Genomic DNA, 23,890 nt, shown 5'->3' on the forward strand with positions numbered 1-23,890 from the left:
AAATGTTCACTTCAATTTTGGCTAGAAGATTAGAAATAATATTACCAGAAATGATTCATTTGGACCAAACGGGCTTTATAAAAGAGGAAAACGCGAGACAATATTCGCAGGACTTTACATGTTGTCCACCATATACTTGCCCAGGATGAACAGGCAGTAATACTGGGATTAGATGCGCAGAAGGCGTTTGATTCAGTAGAATGGGGCTTTTTGTTGGTGGTTTTGTCGGTATTTAATTTTAGTGATACATTTATGAAAACGGTGAATGTCCTGTATCAGAACTCTACAGCCACAATTAAATTTAATGGAGGTCTTTCAGACTCATTTAGAATACAACGAGGGTGCAGGCAGGGGTGCCCGATCTCCCCACTACTGTTTGCATTATTTATTGAACCACTGAGCCAATGGGTCAGAGAGAATCACAATATTAGAGGGATTGTAATTAATCAGGAAATTCACAAAATAGCCCTCTTTGCAGATGATGTGTTATTGTACTTAAAAGACCCCAACGACTCTCTTCCTGAACTTCATCAAATATTGAAAATGTATGGAAAATTTTCAGGCTACAGGATCAATTCTTCCAAATCCCAAGTTCTATCATTTAACTATAGACCAAATTATCTTTGTCGAACTATATTTGAGATCAATTGGGAAGGGGAGGAATTGGAATACTTGGGAATCACAATACTCAAAAAACCCCATTCAATAGCGGCTCACAATTATGGAGCCTCATTGAGAGATCTGAAAACAGATATATCTAGATGGAATCTGATACCCTTCTTAGGCTTAGCACAAAGAATTGAAACTGTTAAAATGAATGCGTTGCCAAGGTTTTTATACCTGTTCCAATCTATACCATCAGAACTCCCAATTAGTATGTTTCAAGAAATTGACAAAATTATATCACGCTTCATCTGGCAAGGGAAAAAACCAAGGGTGCGGTTTCAGACACTGCAGTTGGCAAGAGGAAATGGAGGACTCTCACTTCCAAATTTTCAAAACTATTTCCGAGCAGCTCAGATAAGCCCTCTAATCGACCTGTGTGATTCTCAATATAAGGCAAGGTGGAAAAAGATTGAATGTGGTATACCTGGGAATATTCCTTTACCTGCTCTGATAGGTAATGCCTCTGGTTAAAAAAGATTTTAAATTGAACAACCCTTGGACTGATGTATCATTGAATGTTTGGTTTAATCTTGTTAAAGAGTATAAGGACCCATGCCTGCCATTTACATGGATAGCTCATGATCCTAATTTTACACCTAATGTCACAAATGATACTTTCAAACGCTGGGCAAGTAAAGGTCTTACAATTTATGATGACCTGAGAGACAAAAAAGGAAATCTAAAAACCTTCCAAAACATTATAACTATGTACAACTTAGATAATAAGGACTTTTATGGATTTCTCCAAGTTAGACATTATTTGGGAAACACAAAGGGAACACAAACTAAAATGCCCTCTGAAATAATTAAAATGTTTATAAAGGCATATAGAGATGAACCAAGAACAAAAGTGATCTCTAAATTATATAATGCTGTTCAGAATAGTGGCGGGCATGGGACACAATATATAAAGGAAAAATGGGAGAAAGAGGGAGGATTTGTGTTGCAGATGGAGGAATGGGAAGACATCCTGGCAAACAATGTGAAGTGTACATCATCCATTACCTGGAGGGAATTTGTATGGAAAAATATGATACGTTTTTTCAGGGTGCCCTCCCATGGCTCTTTATTGGGTAGGGATACCTCCTGCTGGAGAAAATGTGGGATGGGTCGGGCCGACCATTACCATATATTCTGGGGATGTCCCAAGATTTTGTCCTTCTGGCAACAGGTTGGGGGCAGTGTAGGAAAAATACTCTCTTTCAAATTACCACACAATTTTGAAACGCTGTATCTTGGGAAAAGACCAGTTGAACTGGTAGAACAATGGAAGGAATACATGTACAGTATACTATTGGCTGCGGGAAAGAAAAGTATTACAAGGAAGTGGTTAAGTGATACTGCCCCCACCCTGGAGGAATGGATGAATGCTGTCCATAATATTTATGTTATGGAAAAAGTGTCCTTCTCTTTTAAGCTTGAATTTGATAACTTTTCCAAACACTGGAAAGCCTTTATAGAATTTATTACCCCATTTAGATCTGACTTTAACTGAAGGTAATAGCTGAAACCATTGCATTGTTTCTGTTATTGTTCCCGTTTTTGTAATTTTAATTTCTATTTTTATTTATTTATTTATTTTTGCTTTGTATATTTAAAATGTAAAACTGTTAAGTATGTACAGTGAATTGATCTATTTGGAAAAAAGGGCTAATAGTTATTTTTGTTGTATTATTGATATGTTAATGTATGATAAAATTTCCCCTCAATAAAAATTTAATGGAAAAAAAAACAAAAAAACAACTGTTGATTTCTTTTACCGAAACTGCACAAATATCTCAGATAATTCCATTCAATGAGTAAGTAGGAGAGAGAGATGGAGAAAACCAAAAAAAGACACAAACAGTTCTGTGGCCCGACAAAAAGATTCTGATTGACGGGGTTCTGACCTTGCTGTTCTGAATGAGCCTGAGGATGTGTTCAAAGCAGTTGTTGTTGAGGAAGACAGCCTGCAGGACTGGTCTGTCAGAGCACTGCAGGATCTCAGGCACAGCAGCTGAATGACAAGGAGGGACGAGTCATCTCGACGGGCAATGCACCAATAAAAAAAACCCCCTGATAAAATGACTTCAATATTCACAACTCGAATATCTGACACAAAACAAAACAAAACTGGTAATGAGAGCCCCAGTACGTGCTCTTACTTAGCATCTGGCTCTGGAGGGAGACAAGGTTGTCCTCCCAAGTCTCTCTGTCGTTTTCTTCGCTGCTAAGTGGACGATTCCAGTTGAGGAGCTGGAAGTAGTTCTCGAGTATTGTCCTAATCTCCACCTGTCGCTCGGCAGGGCTGCTGGAGTGCAGAAGGTGGATCATAGCAGTCAGGCACTGTAAGGTCAGTCGTGGAAGTCCAGTGTCCTTGGGTTCTTGGGAGGTCCGGCAGCACCATACTCGCAGAACAGAAAACAGGTCCTCAACAGAGTGAGGAGTGATGGAGAGAAGGCCATTCTTCTGAAAGTTAATATTGAAACAGAAGTTGACAGCAACGGATTCCTCAGTGGTCCCATTTCACTTGTATTTGCTGTATAACAGACAAAATACCCAAAGGGAAGCAAACCTGAATGCAGGTGTCTGTTCATATGACCATAACCCCCTGCAGAAGCAAGGGTTGATCCCTCTGTATAACTATATCAGCATTGCATCTCCCTGCAGTTGGGTTCACTTCCCCAGGAATTTTTCCATTGGTGTCACACGTTGACATGCAACAGTGGAACTAACTTTGACTTGGTAGAATTCATAAACAATATTACAAAAGGTGGCTATCATACAACTAACTAAGATACATCATAGATTTTATAACATTCTCACCTACAAAAATTTAAACACTTCAAAAAAATATAATAACCCTAGCTAGGTCAATACTGATGTCTACTCACTACAACACTTGATGCCAGCTTATGGTGGAACTTTCACATGAGCTAGAAATGCCACATTATCTAATTTTGTAATATATATATATATATATATATATATATATATATATATATATATATATATGAAGTTGGGACGTTGTGTAAAATGTAAATAAAAATAGAATACAATGATTTGCAAATCCTCTTCAACCTATAATCCTCTTCAACCTAAGATATTTAATGGAGAAAAGCAGCTGGTGCAACACAGAAATAAGTGCTGAAAAATGTATTAAGGTGCTGAACAAACAAAAGGGACTAATGTTTAGATGTGAGCATCACATCTTCAACAGAGTCCAGAAGAATCATAGATGGTACAGCCTAAATACAAATAAGAGCCAGGTGTCATAATGCTTAAGGGGGTGGACCATCCATCAAAGCACTCGCTCCATTTGTAATCAGTTCATAATTAGAGACACATTCCACCACCACCACCCCCCCCCCTCACAAAAAAAAAAAAAAAAAAAAAAAAAAATCAAACAACATGACAAAAACCCAGACTAAAAAACAAATATTAATATTAAAGAAAACAAGTGAATTTCAGTTCTTCATTCAAACCAAACGGTTCCACAGTGTAAAGTAAGTCCCTTCGGCTCCCTTGTTTGCACTCGGGGTTGCCACAGCAAATCCAAGGTGGATCTGCATGTTGAACTGGCACAGGTTTTATGCCGGATGGCTTTCCTGACACAACTCCACATTACATCAAGAATGTGGCAGGGGTGGGATTTGAACCCAGAGCCTTCTGAACTGAAACCAAGTGCATTAACCACTTGGCTACCACCCCTGTACAAACGGTTCCATAGTTCCATAGTGCCCAAAGTGTAAATCCAAAATGCTTCTCTACATAAAAGTTTTTTAATGATGTCACCTCCTCTGGGTGGAACTGTGATTTTCTCAATCCCCCAAAATTTTAAAGATGCTGGAGAGCCATGATCGACCTGTTCATAATGCCTTACCATGGCATAAGTTAAATTCTGAGTACGGATTGCTGTTTTATGTTCAGCTATCCGCAATCTAAGTTCACATTTTGTTTGGCCAATATATGCCAATCCACAAGGGCATTTTAGGAGGTATACCACATGTGTAGTATTACAACTGATAAATGAAGAAATAGAATATTGCTTACCAGTACGGGGATAAGAGAAAAACTTTGCATTAGTGGAATTAGAACAATGTGCACAATTACCACAATTGTGGGTGTTCAGTACCTTAATCAGGGATGAGATTGGCAAATTCGATTTTCAGAGGAAAATAAGCCAGGGTCCAGGGGCCGCAGGCCCCGGCGGGTCCAGGGCGGAGCCAAAGCATTTTTGCTGTTTTAAAACATGTAAATTGCACTAAAATGATATTAAAACTACTATAAATGCCAGGTGTTCATATCTATAATTCAAACTGTAAACCCTTACTAAGACCATCTACTGTACATGTGTATTTTTGTGACCAAAATATTTTTTCATAACTAGACTTACTTGATTTTCAGCATTCTCCACTTTCAGCATGGCACACTTGTCAACAAACATACATGTAAGGGTGGGAGAAAGGAAAGGGCGGGAGAAACGCATATATAACCTTTGCGCTGATTGGTCATAAGCTTTGTAATAACCAATGAAAACGTGCGTAAGTAATAGCTTCGACTGTGCTTCGATCATTTTTTATGATTTGTTGGAGGGAAAACTACCGAATATTGGAAGCTGAAAGACTACACAGTTACCTCCCTTACACTACATGCTCATTGTGCACTTACTTCATACAGGTCACTGATCAGCACAGCGTTACTTCCGCGTTCAGCTGACTGACGGACTGATCGAACTTGCTGCGTCGGCGATAACAAACAAAGACCACTCAGTGTTCTGAATAGACGACAATTTTATTAGACAAAGGTACTCCTGGCATTAATTTTTTTTTTTTTTGCATTCTTACCCCCCCCTAAAATTTTTTCAACGGATTTGGACGTTTCACAAAAACGACCCCCGGGACTGTCAAATCCGCGGAAATCCGCGGAAAAATCTCATCCCTGCTTAATACATTTTTCAGCACCTATTTCTGTGTTGCACCAGCTGCTTTTCTCCTTTACAAGTTAGTCCTACATAGTTACACCGGATTTTTTGTGCTGCACAGAAGTGCGGAGAACTCTCCTTTTTTGTTCTTCAAGATATTTAATGTTCAAACTGATAAACGTTGTTTTTGTGCAAATATTTGCTCATTTTGAAGTGGATGCCTTGAATACGTTTCAAAAAAGCTGGGACAGTGATATGTTTACCACTGTGTTGCATCACCTTTCCTTCTAACAACACTTAATAAGCATTTGGGAACTGAGGACACTAATTGTTGAAGCTTTGTAGGGGGAATTCTTTCCCATTCTTGCTTGATATACGACTTCAGTTGTTCAACAGTCCAATGTCTGTTGTTGTATTTTGCGCTTCATAATGCACCACACATTTTCAATGGGCGACAGGTCTGGACTGCACTCTTACTACAAAGCCACACTGTTGTAACACGTGCAGAATGTGGCTTGACATCGTCTTGCTGAAATAAGCAGGGACATCCCTGAAAAAGACGTTGCTTGGATGGCAGGATGTGTTGCTCCAAAACCTGGATGTACCTTTCAGCATTGATGGTGCCATCACAGATGTGTAAGCTGCCCATGCCATGGGCAGTAACACACCCCCATACCATCACAGATGGTGGCTTTTGAACTTTGCGCTGGTAACAATCTGGATGGTCTTTTTCCTCTTTTGTCTGGAGGACACGACGTCCATGATTTCCAAAAACAATTTAAAATGTGGACTCATCAGACCACAGCACACGTTTCCACTTTGCGTCTGTCCATTTCAAATGAGCTCAGGCCCAGAGAAGGTGACAGCGTTTCTGGATGTTGTTGATGTATGGCTTTCGCTTTGCATGGTAGAGTTTTAACTTGCACCTGTAGATGTAGCGACGAACTGTGTTAACTGACAATGGTTTTCTGAAGTGTTCCTGAGCCCACGCGGTAAGCTCCTTTACACAATGATGTTGGTTTTTAATGGAGTGCCGCCTGAGGAATCGAAGGTCACGGGCATTCAATGTTGGTTTTCGACCTTGCTGCTTACATGTAGAAAGTTCTCCAGATTCTCTGAATATTCTGATTATATTCTGGACTGTAGATGTTGGAATCCCTAAATTCCTTGCAATTGAATGTTGAGATACATTGTTCTTAAACTGTTGGACTATTTTTTTCACACAGTTGTTTACAAAGTGGTGATCTTCGCCCCATTTTTGCTTGTGAACGGCTGAGCCTTTTGGGAATGCTCCTTTTAAACCCAATCATGACACTCACCTGTTTCCAATTAGGTGTTCTTTGAGCATTCAGCAACTTTCCCAGTCTGTTGTTGTCACGCCCCAACGTTTTGAAATGTGTTGCAGGTATCCATTTCAAAATGAGCAAATATTTGCACAAAAACAACAAAGTCTATCAGTTTGAACATTAAATGTCTTGTCTTTGTGGTGTATTCAACTGAATATAGGTTGAAGAGGATTTTCATATCATTGTATTCTGTTCTTATTTACATTTTACACAATGTCTCAACTTCATTGGAAGTGGGGTTGTATATAAACATTTGTATTGTATTCAGGACAGGGCCCATCTCTGTTCATTTTGTTATCCTGGTATAAGTACCAATGCAACTATAACCTACGGTTAGACGACGCCTTTTTTGTCACCATCTTCCTCAACTTAGAGAACGACACAAATATGATCACTTTTCATGCCCTCCATATAACAGGTACTTAGATCAGTCTATAGCTCACATAAATGTCAAAAGCTTATCACTGTGACATAAATTTTACCACAGTAACTTATCGTGATCATTTTATCTCCAAGCCCGACCAAAGTACAAGTTCTTCTGGAAACTGTTTCATAGAATTTGCAGTAAGACAGTAGAGCATAGCACAAATACACTTGTGTCACTGGTTATTGTTGCCTAAGAGCTACAATATGCCTCCGTGCTAGCTGGCCAGGTCACACGGCATTTAATGAAGGGCAACGAAGCCCTAACAGGCGCGTTTCGTTTAAAGCGTCGAGATCAACGTTAGCTTCAGTTTAATTTTGTTCCTCTTTCGTCCCTTTTGTGCTCTTGATTAACAGGCTATTCGGTGATAAAGCGCGTTCGTCCACCTTTTCTCAACGAATTGTGATTGTTTTACTTTTTTCCCTTTGTTCAGGAATCGTCGTATGCCGTGTGACTGGGCCATCTGCAAGCAACTATGCAATCATGGCAGACTCTAAATGGTAGTGGCTATCATCTTCACTAACCATGACTGCCATCTGAGTATATAAAATGTTGCTTTCCTTAAGTATAAATTGTTCTATAAAAATGGACATATCTTTTACAATTAGTTATAATACAAGAACACGAGATAGTAAAAAATATTCTGTTCTTTCAACTGTCACCAAAAAAACAGCTCTCTATGTTAGCATGTTAACTCAAAAAAAAGGATGTTAAATTCAGCTCTTTTTAGTTAAACCCAAAAGTAGACCTTTAACTTTATTTATAATTAGTTTGACACTGACGTTACAATAGCTACAGCATTAAGCATTCAGGGGCCTCAATTTCAAGAGGCCAAGGAAAAACTCAAAATCACACACTAGCATGGCTGCAGCATTAACCACACAATGAAAGCTCCGAAGGAATACTGGCAAAGTGAAAAAAGGAAATAAAAATAATTTCAGATTTGTGTTCTTCCCTGTGTGTGTTACTTTGCTCAGCAAATTATTCAAATACCAGCATGTTTCAGTCATTAGGGTCTAAATTTAGTCTTGGATGTCAAAATGAGACTCTTGCATACCAAAACAGGCACCAACACTCATGATTGTACAAACACGCATTATTAATAATAGTCCTACTGCACAAAGGTGTCTTCAGTTCATAAAAATGATATAAAGGAGAGCAGACCTTTCCCCCGCTGATGACTGCACCCTGAAGATGAACCAGCCTGAGTGTGAGGTCTTCTGGAATGTGCTCACTGTCCTGTAGACCATCTGAAGATAATCAAGAAGCAATGTTACCCAAGACAAGTCACCACAGATCCACAAGACAGAAAGCAAGCAAGCTCATTGTTTCAGCCAATATTGCTGAAAGGATTTGTTTGATATGTAGTGTCTCCCAGTGCATTCTGAGCCCCCCAAACCGGCCCATATCCAGGGACTACCACGAGGATATGCAAAGGATAACACACTTGCAGGATTAGTTCAAAAGAGATCATTGGCAGGAAACATAAAAAAAAAAAGAAGAATGGCATTGGGTATAGACTGGTGTCCTTTCCAGGGTGTACCCCGCCCCACACCCTGTGACTGCACCCTGTGACTGCTAGGATAAGCTCCTGTGACCCTTAATTGGAGTAAGTGTTTATAGAAAATGGATGGATGGATGGCATCACAGGTAATGTATTTGTGGTCAGTTCTTGCCTATTATGAATTTAGGCCAAACCTTCACTGTAGAATAATCCTTTAATTTTGTAGAAAGTATACAAAATGAGAGGGAACAAGCAAGACCTATATCTAGACTGAACAATCCTACTTTTTTTTTTACTTTATTGTCATTTCAAAAGACAATAACATTTACATTGTCCTGAGACTGGGCATCACACAACGATTACATACAATTACAAAACAAAAACAAATCAAGGCATAGATTTATGCTCTATTTAAGAAAGTCAATGATCTTCTATCAAAGACCGGAGCCTTTAAGTGAAGTTGAACTGCTCCATCCTATAAATGTGTTTGATTTTTTTGTGTCCATTGTTCAACTGTTGGAGAATCTGGTTTCAGCCAATAAATTGTGATCATTTTTCTTGCGGTCATCAAAAGAAGATGAAGCAGAAATTTTTGATCCTGAGAAAAGCTGTATGGAAAAATGTCCAATAAGAAAATGAGCAGGTCCAGAGAGATGCTCATTTTCATTAGATTCTCCACATTGTTTCTGATGTCCTTCCAGAAATTCTGTATGGTGGGACAGTCCCAGAAAATGTGAGTTTGGTCACCCACAAATCCACAATTTCTCCAGCACTTGTCACTGACATTTGCTTTGAAGCGGAAGGACTTTAATGTCATGACTACCTCATCATAATCTTTTACAGCTCCCTATCTGTGCAATGAAGGAGGGGCTGGGCAGTTGTACCATTTTATCACGTGTTGTACCATTTGTGGATGATGGAGAGTCTGAGTGAGAGAGATGAGGCCATGATTTATTGAGTACTCAAAATGCTACTGTGTGTGCACAATATATTATTTTTCAGGTTTGAATAGTTCGTGGGCACAAGATAAGCATCTGTGCTGCAGCAAGTTACCAAGTCCACACAGAGATCTGAGATAGAACATAACAGAGAAGATATTACTGGGTGTTCATGTGGATAATAAAACACAGAAATACATTTATTACATTCATATAAGATTTTATTCAGTCAGAGAGAAATGTGTATGTCAGCCAACATCTCGCCTTTTTCAACAACTTGGCCCTGTGAGCTGCCAAAAATATTTAAATATTTATCTGATGCACACAAATTTGTCAAACACGAGGAACAAATTATGTCATGCTCACACAATAGTATTTAAGATTGCAATACCCCACACCTCCCCTGCTATTTTTTTCCTCTCCAGTGCCATTCCAAAGCTCGGTGGGTGTGGACACCCTAATGTGTTTTTGCTGATCAAATGGGCTCATGTAATTAGAAACACTTAAACATCTGATAATTAGATGCTGAGCAATTAAATTTGATCCAAAATATACCATACTGACTAAGGCACATGTATTTTTCTTTTTAAATTGGAGAAAAAAAAAAGCTACTGCCCCAGAGAAATTCATGAGGAGATTTTGGGGAAAATAAAACCTTTCAGTTTTTTTAAAGCCTAAAATGAGAGGATTAAGGTGTTTGACTAGCGGTCAGATTGTGGAATGTGAGGTTGTGCAGACCAGAGGGAGGGTTTTACCATGGAACAGTGCAGGCAGCTCCTCTGGCAAGGCCAGTGCAGAGAACTTATACTTGTTCCTCTCTAACAAGGTCACCTCCTCCCTGCAACACACAGAAGTAGGAGTCAATGCGCGTGTAATCAGCCCACGTTGGCGTGCGTGGGCCACGAACACTTTAAGCACTGGTCACACTCATCTCTCGGACTTGGACAAAGATAACGTCTCATGCATGCTTGAGCAAGATGTTAAGTGTGTGAAATATCGTTTGAATATACAAGACGACAACGTGTTGAATCTAATTCCACATCCTACACGTTGAAGCCAAGACAAATAAAACACATGCTCACCCTGCGAGACGTCTCCTCCATGTCTGATAAGGGTCAAACAAACTCTCACACAGTACGAGTCCATGTAGCACGACCAACTGAAGAGACGAACGGTCCCCTTTTCCCTTCTTTAGCTGATGGGCACATGCATAATGTAATTAATGGATAATGAAACATGTATACATATATGGCACATATTCAAACATGTACACATCTGTTTATGACACTTCAATACATTGCCTTACTGTACAACACACTCACTTCTCTTTCCCCTGTAAAATAATTGCGGTGTGCCTCAGTGTGAGGTCATCACACCATACAAATAGGGGAAATTCTGTACCAGTTCTCTTTCTACATACTGTAAATGAAATCTACTCAGTTTTAGGAGATTGGATCCTCAGCCTTTGAGATGAGTAAGTAAGTAAGTAAGTAAGTAAGCTTTATTTATATAGCACTTTTCACAGACCAAGGTCACAAAGTGCTTCACACGATATAAATAGACAATAAAAACAACACATACAAATATAGAACAATAAAATAAATTGACACTAAAATGCCAGTTTAAAAAAATGTGTCTTTAGTTGCTGTCTAAAAACATCCACAGAATCTAGTGAGCGAAGAGAACAGGGAAGCTCATTCCAGAGGCGAGGTGCCACAGCTTTAAAAGATCTGTCCCCTCGAGTTTTAAAACAAGTCCGGGGAACCATCAGCAGGTTCTGATTGGAAGACCTCAAACTCCTGCTGGAAACATAAGGCTGGATCAGGTCCTTAATGTATTCCGGTGCCTGCCCATGTAGAGCTCTAAAGGTCAGCACGAGGATTTTGTAATTTATCCTGTAAAAAACAGGGAGCCAATGTAAAGACTTGAGGACAGGAGTAATATGCATTCTCCTGTGGGCGCGGGTAAGAAGTCGTGCAGCAGAATTTTGCACTACCTGCAGGCGGGCCAGCTCTTTCTTACTGAGGCATGTAAAGAGACTGTTACAATAATCAAGTCGTGAAGAAACAAATGCATGCACAATCATCTCTAGCTCATTAAAAGCCACCATTTTGCGTAATTTGGAAATGTTTCGAATTTGGAAAAAACAGTTCTTAATGAGCTGCCTGGTGTGATGTTCCAAAGACATCCTTCCATCCAAAATGACACCCAGGTTACGCAGGCTGCCTTTAACAGAGCTGCTCAGATTACCAAGGTGATTCTTAATGACAGACATAGCACAATCTGGAGCTACAATCAATGTCTCAGTCTTATTAGAATTCAACTGCAGGCTGTTTTCAGTAAGCCATTCTGTAATTTTAGTGAGACAACTAATGAGAGAACAAATTTTCTGTGCTTCAGTTGTCTTAAAAGAACAGTACAGCTGCAAGTCATCGGCATACAAATGGTAGGACACATCGCAGAACTGCTGGATCAGCTTACCAAGAGGAAGGATATACAGCAGGAACAAAATCGGACCCAGGACTGAGCCCTGCGGGACACCCCACAAAAGATCAGCAGATTCAGACATCACATTGTTCACAGAAACACTAAAAGTTTTACCAACCAAGTAAGAGCTAAACCACTCTAATACAGGACCTGACATGCCAACCGTATCCCGCAATCTATTAATCAAAATGCCATGGTCAACGGTATCGAATGCAGATGACAGATCCAATAAAACCAGCACAGAACATTTACCACTATCAGCGGCCATCATAATGTCACTAGCCACCTTCAACAGGGCAGTTTCAGTGGAATGAAACTCACGGTACCCGGACTGAAATGTGTCATAGATGTTGTTAGTCTGCAAAAATGATTTAAGTTGGACACAGACCACCTTTTCCAAAACTTTAGCCAAAAAGGGGGTCTTTGATATTGGCCTAAAGTTCTTCAGTTCCATAGAGTCCAATCCTGCTTTCTTTAGCCCTGGTTCCACAACAGCATGTTTAAAAGAACAAGGAAACACACCAGTCGACAAAGACATATTGAAAATTTTAACAATACAAGGCCCAATAGAGTCAAAAACAATCTAAAAGGAACTACATCCAAAATACCAGAGGTTGGTTTCATTATGTTGATGACAGATAGAATGTCCTCAATTGTAAAAAGCTTAAAAGAGGTCCAGCATTGAGTGGGAGGGCCCAAGTACCGGGAATCACAACAAGAGGGCAATGAGAGCGGCAAACTATCTTTTATGACTCTGACTTTGTCAATGAAGAAATTAAGGAACTCATCACTACTTGTTTTAGGAAGAACAGGAGTTACAGCAGCAGCAGGTGACACAATAGAGCTGATTGTGTCAAAGAGCACTTTAGGATTTCTCTTATTTGAGGCAATCTTATTTAAGGAGGATATTAGATCTCTTAAATGTAGCCTGTGGACCTCCAATTTTGTTGATTTCCATAAACGTTCAATCTGGTGACATAATCTCCTTTGATTCATAATCACATCATTGATCCAAGGACAGAATCGGCCATGGGAAACCTTATTAGCTTTAAGTGGTGCTATCTGATCCAAAATAATAGCACAATGGCTGTTAAAACAGTGCATAAAAACATCAATTTCAGTAAATTCACTAAAAAGTAAAGGGTCAAATTTATCACAGAACTGCATAGCGACTGCGTCTGTGATAATCCTCCTCTCCACCCTAGTAAGTACTGATCTAGGCTCAGGTGGGGCCATCAGATCAAAGAAAACACAGCAATGGTCACTCAGAAAAACATCCTCCACACACACATTGGCAATATGCAAGCCCAATGCAAAAACTAAATCCAAGGTGTGACCTTTAGTGTGGGTGGGGCCTGACACGTACTGCTTAAAATTAAAAGCCTCAACCATTGATATAAGTTCCCTAGCTGGGCTGGAAGTGTCATCATCAATGTGTAAATTAAAATCACCAATAATCAAAACCTTTTCCAGACAAATTATAGATGTTAAAAAAAAAAAAATCAGTAAAATCCTTAAGAAAGTCCCAGCATGACCTGGAGGGCGATAAATCAATATGCAATAAAATTTATTTGAGGAACCAACTTCCATCATAAGCGCCTCAAAAGAGGGGGCGTGTTCTGCGCTCGTGAGTCTGCATGTGTACCTGTCCCGGTACACCGCAGCCAGTCCTCCACCACGGCGGCAGGGGCGGGGCTTCCCAACAGCCAAGCAACCCACAGGACAGAGCTCATTTAAATGAATGAACTCATTTTCCCTCTGCCACGTTTCTGTGAGGTAAAGAAAATCCAGGTTTTTCCTGACGAAAAGCTCATTAATAGAGAGCGCTTTATTTGCTATGGAGCGGGCATTCAGTAGTACAAGCCGACTCAGCGTTAACGAATCCGTCGAGCCGACGGGGCGCAGCGGGATTGCCTGCAGACATCTCCCACGATCACGTGACGCCCAGCTGTACCAGCAGGACCGACGTTGCTCCGTGGATGTACACACAGAGAGCCAAGATGAACCCGAAGTCCAGGCACATCCATCAGGAATCCAGGGATGTACAGGCCGAACCTCGTTATGCAGATGGGTGGTGGGATGTGTAAACAGGGCAGCACAGCCAGCCATATCCTGCAGGAGGAGGACCGCAGCCATCTACACCTCCGATGTATACGGGCCACTGCCCGTACTTCACGCCTGACCCGAACCTGGACACCTGCTCTGCAGCCTCTTCTCCTCCTTTTAGGATTACCTGGACATCGCAACAACATCAGGTATTCCTGGGAGGAAGGAGGGCAGACGAACGGGGGAGGAAGTTTGTTTGTAGCGATCCCAGTCATTAAAGAGGCATTCCATTGACTCTTTAATTTTGAAAAGAGAGCTGCGGTCGTAAGTCCTTACAGCACAAACACAACGGCTGCCTGTCAAAGCTAATATAACAGCACACACGATCAGAACCAAAACAAAAATTTGACGCGGCAACAGACGAGCAGCAGCCAAAACAAACACAGGCGCCATCTTGTCCCAAGTGGTGACTCCCCAAATAAGTGGAGCCTAACGCACTTTCTGATGGGTTACAGAAAAATGTAGAGAGGATCCAATCTATTAAAACTAAGAACCGGGGACAGACATGTTTGGTGATGCTGATTCTGTGAAGGAGAGCGAAGGTCCATGTCTTTAAGGTCCTGGTGCTTCCTGTCTTACGGTATGTTTGTGAGACTGGATGGAATTGGTACTAGGTCTCATTGGAGGATCACTGGGTACCGCTGGAATGATGTTATATGCGTTACATGAGAGGTTACTTCATAGATTCAGATGACGAGTATCACTTGTACTCTAATGGAATATCAGAAATGAAATTTTGGACAAGCTAAACAGGATTCTAAAACATAATCAACGATACCCAAACACAATCCCAAAAACACACCCAACACGATCCAAAAAACACACCCAACACGATCCAAACATTATTCAGAAACACTACCCAATCTAAACAGGGTTTCAAAACATAGCAAACATGATTCAAATATAATTTTAAACATAGTAAATACAATTTAAACAAGATTCCAAAACATAACAAACACGATTCTGAAACATAGCAAAGTTGATCCAAACACAATTCCAAAACATAGCAAAGATGGTCCAAACACGATACCAAAACACAAGTAACATGAATCAAACACGATACCAAAACACAAGTAACATGAATCAAACACGATACCAAAACACAGCAAACAGGATTCAAACAAGATTCCAAACAGCAAACACAAACCAAACAGGATTTCAAAACACAGTCAACACAATCTGAAGAGGATTCTCAAACAAACACGAACCAGGCAGGATTTCAACACACAGCCAACACAATCCAAACAGGATTGCAAAACACAGTCAACACAAACCAAACAGGATTTCAACACACAGCCAACATGATCCAAACAGGATTCCAAAACCCAGTAACACAATCCAAACAGGATTCCAAAACACAGTTAACCCAATATGAGCAAGATTCCAAAATGCAGCCAACATAATCTCACTAGGATTTAAAACACAACCAACACAATCTGAATTTTGGCAATGTTTGACATTTCATTGGCTATGATCCTGCATATATGTGCCTCTGTGGTGAGGACCCAAGTGACTGAAGAGGACCAAGATGACACCCACATTTCCCCTGCTTGTGGCAGATACATGGTTACTTTCAAGAGGTGGTGATGGACTGGTTGTCTGACTTAGTGGTTGCCAAGACCCAGGGCAGTTTTGTGGTGTGGTGACTTTTCTTGACATAATTTAACAGATAATAACTAATCTATACGTGTTATGAGACAGCCTACATCATGCATCACTGAAAACTTAAAGTCTTGCTTGAACTATGGCTTATAACAAGGGAACTTCATCTTACCTGGTCCAAACAAAAACTCAAAAGTTTGATCGTTTCAAAGACAAATCCAGGAGTCTTTTCTGGGTCAATGTTTTCCATGTTCCTAGGGGGAGAGACAGAAAGTCACAGCATTCAAGGCTAACAAAACCTGCATGCTGCTTGTACAAATTGCCATCTGAGATAAGAGGACAAAAGTGCTAAAGGCACAGTTTGTACAAGATGCCGAGTTGCAGGACATGAGCGTGATTAATGTTCTTGGGGAAAAAAATACTACAACAAATACTACTACTACTGCTGCTGTGGGGACTGAATATCCGGTTTATACAATGACAGTTTAGGGGGGTTTAACTGTACATGGCACTGAACAATAAATTTGACTCTCAAAGCTTTGACGATGAAGTTGCTTCCATCCCACATGGCTGACTTTATTTTCCTAAATGTTTCTTCTGTTTGGATCTGAAGGGAATCTGTACATCTTGAAGCCCTTGTTGTGTCTATTTGTGCATGCAAATGCACAGCAACCCGGCATTTTCAGCGAATAAATAAATAAAATAACTGGATTTACATGCAGATAGAGTAATAGCAACCGCTATTTTGGCCCCAAGATGGCATCAAGATGGCCCATACCATAACCCCACCGCCACCATGGGCCACTCGATCCACAACACTGACATCAGAAAACCGCTCACCCACACGACACCACACACGCTGTCTGCCATCTGCCCTGGACAGTGTGAACCGGGATTCATCCGTGAAGAGAACACCTCTCCAACGTGCCAAACGCCAGCGAATGTGAGCATTTGCCCACTCAAGTCGGATACGACGACGAACTGGAGTCATGTCGAGACCCCAATGAGGACGACGAGCATGCAGATGAGCTTCCCTGAGACGGTTTCTGACAGTTTGTGCAGAAATTCTTTGGTTATGCAAACCGATTGTTTCAGCAGCTGTCCGAGTGGCTGGTCTCAGACGATCTTGGAGGTGAACATGCTGGATGTGGAGGTCCTGGGCTGGTGTGGTTACACGTGGTCTGCGGTTGTGAGGCTGGTTGGATGTACTGCCAAATTCTCTGAAACGCCTTTGGAGACGGCTTATGGTACAGACATGAATATTCAATACACGAGCAACAGCTCTGGTTGACATTCCTGCTGTCAGCATGCCAATTGCATGCTCCCTCAAATCTTGCGACATCTGTGGCATTGTGCTGTGTGATAAAACTGCACCTTTCAGAGTGGCCTTTTATTGTGGGCAGTCTAAGGCACACCTGTGCACTAATCATGGTGTCTAATCAACATCTTGGTATGGCACACCTGTGAAGTGGGATGGATTATCTCAGCAAAGGAGAAGTGCTCACTATCACAGATTTAGACTGGTTTGTGAACAATATTTGAGGGAAATGGTGATATTGTGTATGTGGAAAAAGTTTGAGATCTTTGAGTTCATCTCATACAAAATGGGAGCAAAACCAAAAGTGTTGCGTTTATATTTTTGTTGAGTGTAGATGTGAATCTGGCAGACTAAGCTGCAAGTGATTTATTTGGTTGTATGACAAAAAACAGTAATGTTCACATGTAAACAACGATTATTCTATTAAACTAACATTATTCCCATAAACATTAAAACTAAAGATAACATCAAGAATCCTAACATAATGGCAGTTGTACAACCCCTGGCAATAATTATGGAATCACCGGCCTCGGAGGATGTTCATTCAGTTGTTTAATTTTGTAGAAAAAAAGCAGATCACAGACATGACACAAAACTAAAGTCATTTCAAATGGCAACTTTCTGGCTTTAAGAAACACTATAAGAAATCAGGAAAAATAATTGTGGCAGTCAGTAACGGTTACTTTTTAGACCAAGCAGAGGGAAAAAAATATGGACTCACTCAATTCTGAGAAATAAATTATGGAATCACCCTGTAAATGTTCATCCCCAAAACTAACACCTGCATCAAATCAGATCTGCTCGTTAGTCTGCATCTAAAAAGGAGTGATCACACCTTGGAGAGCTGTTGCACCAAGTGGACTGACATGAATCATGGCTCCAACATGAGAGATGTCAATTGAAACAAAGGAGAGGATTATCAAACTCTTAAAAGAGGATAAATCATCACGCAATGTTGCAAAAGATGTTGGTTGTTCACAGTCAGCTGTGTCTAAACTCTGGACCATGTCAGGTAAAGGCACTGGGGAGATGGCTGTCATTACATCATCAATAAATGCACAAGTTTATGTTGATATTTTGGACACTTTTCTTATCCCATCAATTGAAAGGATGTTTGGGGATGATAAAATCAATTTTCAAGATGATAATGCATCTTGCCATAGAGCAAAAACTGTGAAAACATTCCTTGCAAAAAGTCACATAGGGTCAATGTCATGGCCTGCAAATAGTCCGGATCTTAATCCAATTGAAAATCTTTGGTGGAAGTTGAAGAAAATGGTCCATGACAAGGCTCCAACCTGCAAAGCTGATCTGGCAACAGCAATCAGAGAAAGTTGGAGCCGGATTGATGAAGAGTACTGTTTGTCACTCATTAAGTCCATGCCTCAGAGACTGCAAGCTGTTATAAAAGCCAGAGGTGGTGCAACAAAATACTAGTGATGTGTTGGAGCGTTCTTTTGTTTTTCATGATTCCATAATTTTTTCCTCAGAAGTGAGTGAACCGTTACTGACTGCCACAATTATTTTTCCTGATTTCTTATAGTGTTTCTTAAAGCCAGAAAGTTGCCATTTGAAATGACTTTAGTTTTGTGTCATGTCTGTGATCTGCTTTTTTTCTACAAAATTAAACACCTGAATGAACATCCTCCGAGGCCGGTGATTCCATAATTTTTGCCAGGGGTTGTAGAGTTTTTCCTTTGTTAAATTTATTTATATTTTTGAGTGATTCTGCAAACAGTCCAACCAACAAAAAGAAACATGACAATATACCCTCCTCAGCAGAGAACATCAAGAGAACAGATTAAATTAACAATAATGAATAATTCAGTGTACATTTCATACTATTAAGCCCTTTATAGTTTAGTTTAGTTTGCATAACTCTTAATCGTCACTGCACAGGTCAAACATGGCAATGTTAAACCTAACGTGCTAATGAGCAGGCTGGATTCTCACCTGCAGACTATGATGAAGAACTTAATGATGAGCAGCGGGTGCGGGGTGCTGCTGCTCTGCTCGGAGAGGTGAAGCGCGCTGTGCCATAGCTGCGTGCCGAGCAAAACGAGGACCTCCCGGGGGAGTAAGGGCACCTCCGAGCTGCTGTCCTCCAGCCTGGTAGACATAGGAAAGGGAACAGCAACAACACAAAGACTGCTGAGATGATGAGCTTGTTTACACAGGACATAAACATGTCATGGCATCCATCTCCAAAGGTGACCATCCTCCTCTGGAGAAATCTGAATGAGCAGGAGCACCATCTGGTTGTTTAAAATAAGGTGGTGGTTAAACTGTCCATGGTGACTGGTCTGTCCTACAAATGAGAGATTATTGTAATTACCTTTTTTGGCCACATGGGTTCACCTAGTCAGATCATGACCAAGAGGTAAGCTTCGATGGGCTCACATGAAAAAAATTGCAGTTCCTAGACTGGCCACTTGAGGCTGGATCCAAAAACAAGCAGGTTCTCCTTTCAAGTACAGTGGAACCTCGGTTTAAGAACATATTTTTGAATGAAAAATGCATCACTTTTTGAACAAAGTCTTGGTTCACGAACACCTCCGCCGCAGTAGGTGGCAGTAATGCACCGTGTTGGGTTGCAATCTGCCAATAAACTCAAAATCATATTTTTAGAGACTATGTTGTGGTTCTCCTAATGGTAAACGTTGTTGTGGACATTAAACGTTATGAGCCACATATGTTTTCCAGTAATCATACATTAAGTGGAGCTACTGGGTGAAACTACCGACAGCTAAAAGTGCTAATACTTTTAGCATACAACATTAAATCAGACCAGAGTTTCACTGCAACACATAGCCACCCACGCTCCACCCCTTTATGCATTAATGAGCTCATCGTGACGTAGCCAAAATCAACGCTGCCACCGCTGCCAACAAAACTAAGAAAACTTAAATTATACAATAAACACCAAAAACCAAACCAATCATTAAAACCAAAGAAATGCACATTGATTTCAGGAAAACACCACCTGTTCTGAATCATATGTCCATTGATGGGAAGCCCATAGATATTGTTGAGAATTATAAGTATCTGGGCACCCAAATTGACAATAAATTATCTTTTGAATTGCATGTTAATGCAGTGTGCAGTAAGGCTCATCAGAGAATGCACTTTCTGCGAAAACTTAGGAATTATAATGTAGATGGTGTCTTCATGAAAATGTTCTACAGTTGCTTTGTGGAGTCTGTGTTAACCTTTTCTTTCCTGTGTTGGCTTAACCTATTGAACCTTAAGAATCGCAATCATTTTTGTAATATTGTCAAGGAATGTGGTAAAATTGTGGGAACTCAGTGCACGGACATTATGGACGTTTTTAAAACAAGGGTTGTGTCAAAAGCCAGGAAAATTATGGCCGATTCTGCACACCCTCTGCACCCACAATTTACGTTTCTGCCCTCGGGCAGACGCCTGGTAATGCCCAGATGCAGAACCAACAGACTAAAAAACTTTTTTATTCCCACAGCCATTGCTCTCCTAAATAACACCTAAGGACTCACTGTTGCACTTAAGTCTATACTGACTCGCACCTTATTTCTGGGCTCTTGTTTTATATATTTATTCTGCTGTGTTTTTATGTTTTTTATGTTTCTATGTTTTTTATAAATTTGTATGATGTGGTTTTATGAATGTAATGCAATTTTTACTGCTGACTGCACCTGATTTGCCCCCATGGGGACTAAATAAATGATCAAATCAAATCAAAACACCCAAACCAAAGCTAGCCTGTTAGCTTAGCTGGTTCCATCTCAAGGAGAAGGAAGTGTGCAGGCTTATTTCATCACACATAGCCACCCACGCCCCACCCCTTTATGCATTAATGTGCTCATCGTGACGTAGCCAAAATCAGCGTTGCCACCGCTGCCAACAATGGTAATGCCCAGACATGGGCTTCATATTGGCTCTTCTGGCTCTCTATCGAAAACGTATGGGTGACTATGGACCATATATTTGGAATTTAAGTCCAAATGAATATTATTTTTTCCAAGATTTGTGACTTTTTAAAATTCTGTTTCAAGTTAGATTTAGGGGTTAAAACTTAAGCACATTTGAGTGTTACCGATGTGAGTTCCATCACTGTACCTGACTTGGTTTGGTTATTTTTTAGCGTAGACTGTGGTGTCCAAAGTATACCAGAAAGGGCTAAGAGGGTGCAGGTTTTCTTTGCAGCCACTGACTCTAGCAGGTGATTAAACATGTTAACATGTAAACATGTTTATTTCTGCTCTAAAGTTGGACATTTTAACATGGTGTCCTATGGGAATGTGCTCTGCTTTGTAGCCGGCCTCAAGCAGCACGTAAAGAGACTGCAATAACTCTGACTTCCTGAAAGATGTCAAAATATACCATCAATGTTTACTGCTTGTTGTTTTAGTTTCTGGTCTGACTTTATTTTGATACTCATTCCTCACATTAATTTTTTTCAGATGACTTCCTGTTGAATCCTCACATTGTTAAATCATTCCCTGACTGTGTTCCCTGTTGTCCCAGTTTCTAGGGCCATATTGTCTTCAGGCCTTGCAGCCCGTCAAGAGACTGCAATAACTCTGACTTCCTGAAAGATGTCAAAATATACCATCAATATTTACTGCTTGTTGTTTTAGTTTCTGGTCTGAGTTTATTTTGATACTCATTCCTCACATTAATTTTTTTGCGGTGACTTCCTGTTGAATCCTCACATTGTTAAATCATTCCCTGACCGTGTTCCCTGTTCTCCCAGTTTCTAGGGCCATATTGTCTTCAGGCCTTGCTAAGTATTCTTGCAACAAAACCTTTCATGCTTGGTTTTGGGTTGTTTCCTCATGAACTGATTTTTCTTGCCTGTGCCTTCGCTTGTGGATTTAGCCTTTCCGCCAGTGGAAACTGTTGCTTGTGTGACTGATAATTCATTTATGAACGCTGGCTGAGAGTAAAGGACTGTGTTAAGAGGAGCGATTGATACATTTTGAGCCTGACCCAGAAAAAGTAGGGTGTGGTTCTCCTTCTTTTCCATTCTGAAAAACCATTTTTCAACATTGTACACAGTGAGTCAAAACTTCACACATTCTCAAGAAATGTTGGCTTCTCAGAATGCAAATGATGGAGAACCACACCCTACTTTTTCTGGGTCAGGCTCAAAACCTTTCAATCGCCCCTCATAATGTTCATCCTGTTTCTGATTGACAGGTTCCACTGCAGGAAACTGGGGCCCTTTGTAGGAGGTCAGACACCTTTACGTGTGTCTCCACCTCAGGGACAGTCTCTAAAAAAAGCTATTTTCTGGGCAAGATAAGTCCTTGCTCAGATTTAGGTACATCTGATAAAAACAATCAAACACAGGATTGTGCTCAAATCTAATTGGTTGTCAGCACACAGGAGAAGACAACAACAACAAAAACAAGAAGAACAGTGCCCTGAGAGCACAATGCCGCGCTGGCAAATGTTGCTTTGATACAAGTGCTTGCTACATTCTGATAACACTTCAAGAACTTGTACCAAGTTTCATGAAATTCCTCCTGAAAATGTGAGAGGAGTTGATTGCAGACTGCAGGGGCCCACTCATGAAACTGACGGAATCTTGATTTGTTAATCAAGGGTCATAATTACCAACCTATAACAAGGACTTGTACCACGTTTCACAAAATTCTTCCTAAAGCTGTGAACGGAGTTGATTTCAGAATGCTTATACCACTTTTGGAAGGAAGTAAGGGACGGATGGACGGATGGAAATCGCCGGGACACGATCCCCCTTCGGGCCTTCGGCCAGCGGGGGATAACAACAAGCACTCAGCCAGATTAGCGAAACAAATGCAAGAAAAGAATGAGTAGCAGAGGTGACCAATGGATCGACAAAGATGTAGGGGCATTGTTGGTTTTCTTCTCAACAGCAAGGATTGGAGTCCTCAAGGAGGATTGAGAAAATGTGTGTTGCGCTCAAAGTTCACAGAATTATTACATCATGGCATGATCCTGGTGGGTCTTCACAGTAAGTGAGAAACAAAGGTTGAAAAAGCCAATTATGGAGTCATTCCTGTAACATCTGGAAAGTAGGTTGATCTCCAGCAGTGGAAACAGACCTTATCTCTGCTTTTAGGTCCTAGATCATATTTATAAGCATTACAGTAGCCTCCCATCTATGGTAACGGGCCTGTTATTATAGAAGTAGTAAGTCCTATATAGGCTCTGAGGCAAGTTGGTATCAATGCTTATTCCCAAGGTGCATGAAGGTTCACTACTTGCCCTGTCCAAAACTTTAGCCCAATGCAGGTTACTTTCCCAAACCAAGAAAGCGTGGACTGAAATGATGCAGAGGTGTCTTATTCAAGACTGCAGACAGGTAGCATGGCCAAGAATCAAACCCAGGTCTAAACGCTGGGAGCCCAACTCACTGAGCTACCTCACCTACAACTATGACCATCACCTAAAAAAAAAAGGAAACAAAAACTATTAGTGCTTACCTTCGTGGCTGCAGTGACTGCACATCAATGAGCCTCTCAAAGGATGCCACGAATGCCTCGAGCCACTGCTGCAAATAGCCAACATCTTTCTGCAGGAGAAAGGAGGAGACATGTGAAGCCATAACCTCCACACTTTGACCTATAAGC

General features: G+C 40.7%; 1 protein-coding gene across 4 annotated transcripts in view; it reads right to left on the reverse strand.

Moving 5' to 3' along the window:
- The window catches only part of nbeal2 (neurobeachin-like 2), a 144,182-nt gene that overhangs the window by 74,761 nt on the left and 45,531 nt on the right, over positions 1–23,890 (reverse strand). For all 4 annotated transcript variants that reach the window (XM_034174951.1, XM_034174948.1, XM_034174947.1 and 1 more), the window contains exons 2-9: positions 23,744–23,832; positions 19,248–19,403; positions 16,149–16,230; positions 10,864–10,976; positions 10,537–10,619; positions 8,504–8,589; positions 2,811–3,114; positions 2,556–2,662 (exon numbers count right to left, since the gene is read on the reverse strand). In XM_034174951.1, the coding sequence (XP_034030842.1) occupies positions 2,556–2,662; positions 2,811–3,114; positions 8,504–8,589; positions 10,537–10,619; positions 10,864–10,976; positions 16,149–16,230; positions 19,248–19,403; positions 23,744–23,832 (1,020 nt within the window). The remainder of the gene's footprint in view (positions 1–2,555; positions 2,663–2,810; positions 3,115–8,503; positions 8,590–10,536; positions 10,620–10,863; positions 10,977–16,148; positions 16,231–19,247; positions 19,404–23,743; positions 23,833–23,890) is intronic.

Source organism: Thalassophryne amazonica, chromosome 7 (genome assembly GCF_902500255.1).
Source record: "Thalassophryne amazonica chromosome 7, fThaAma1.1, whole genome shotgun sequence".
Classification (NCBI taxonomy): Eukaryota; Metazoa; Chordata; class Actinopteri; order Batrachoidiformes; family Batrachoididae; genus Thalassophryne; species Thalassophryne amazonica.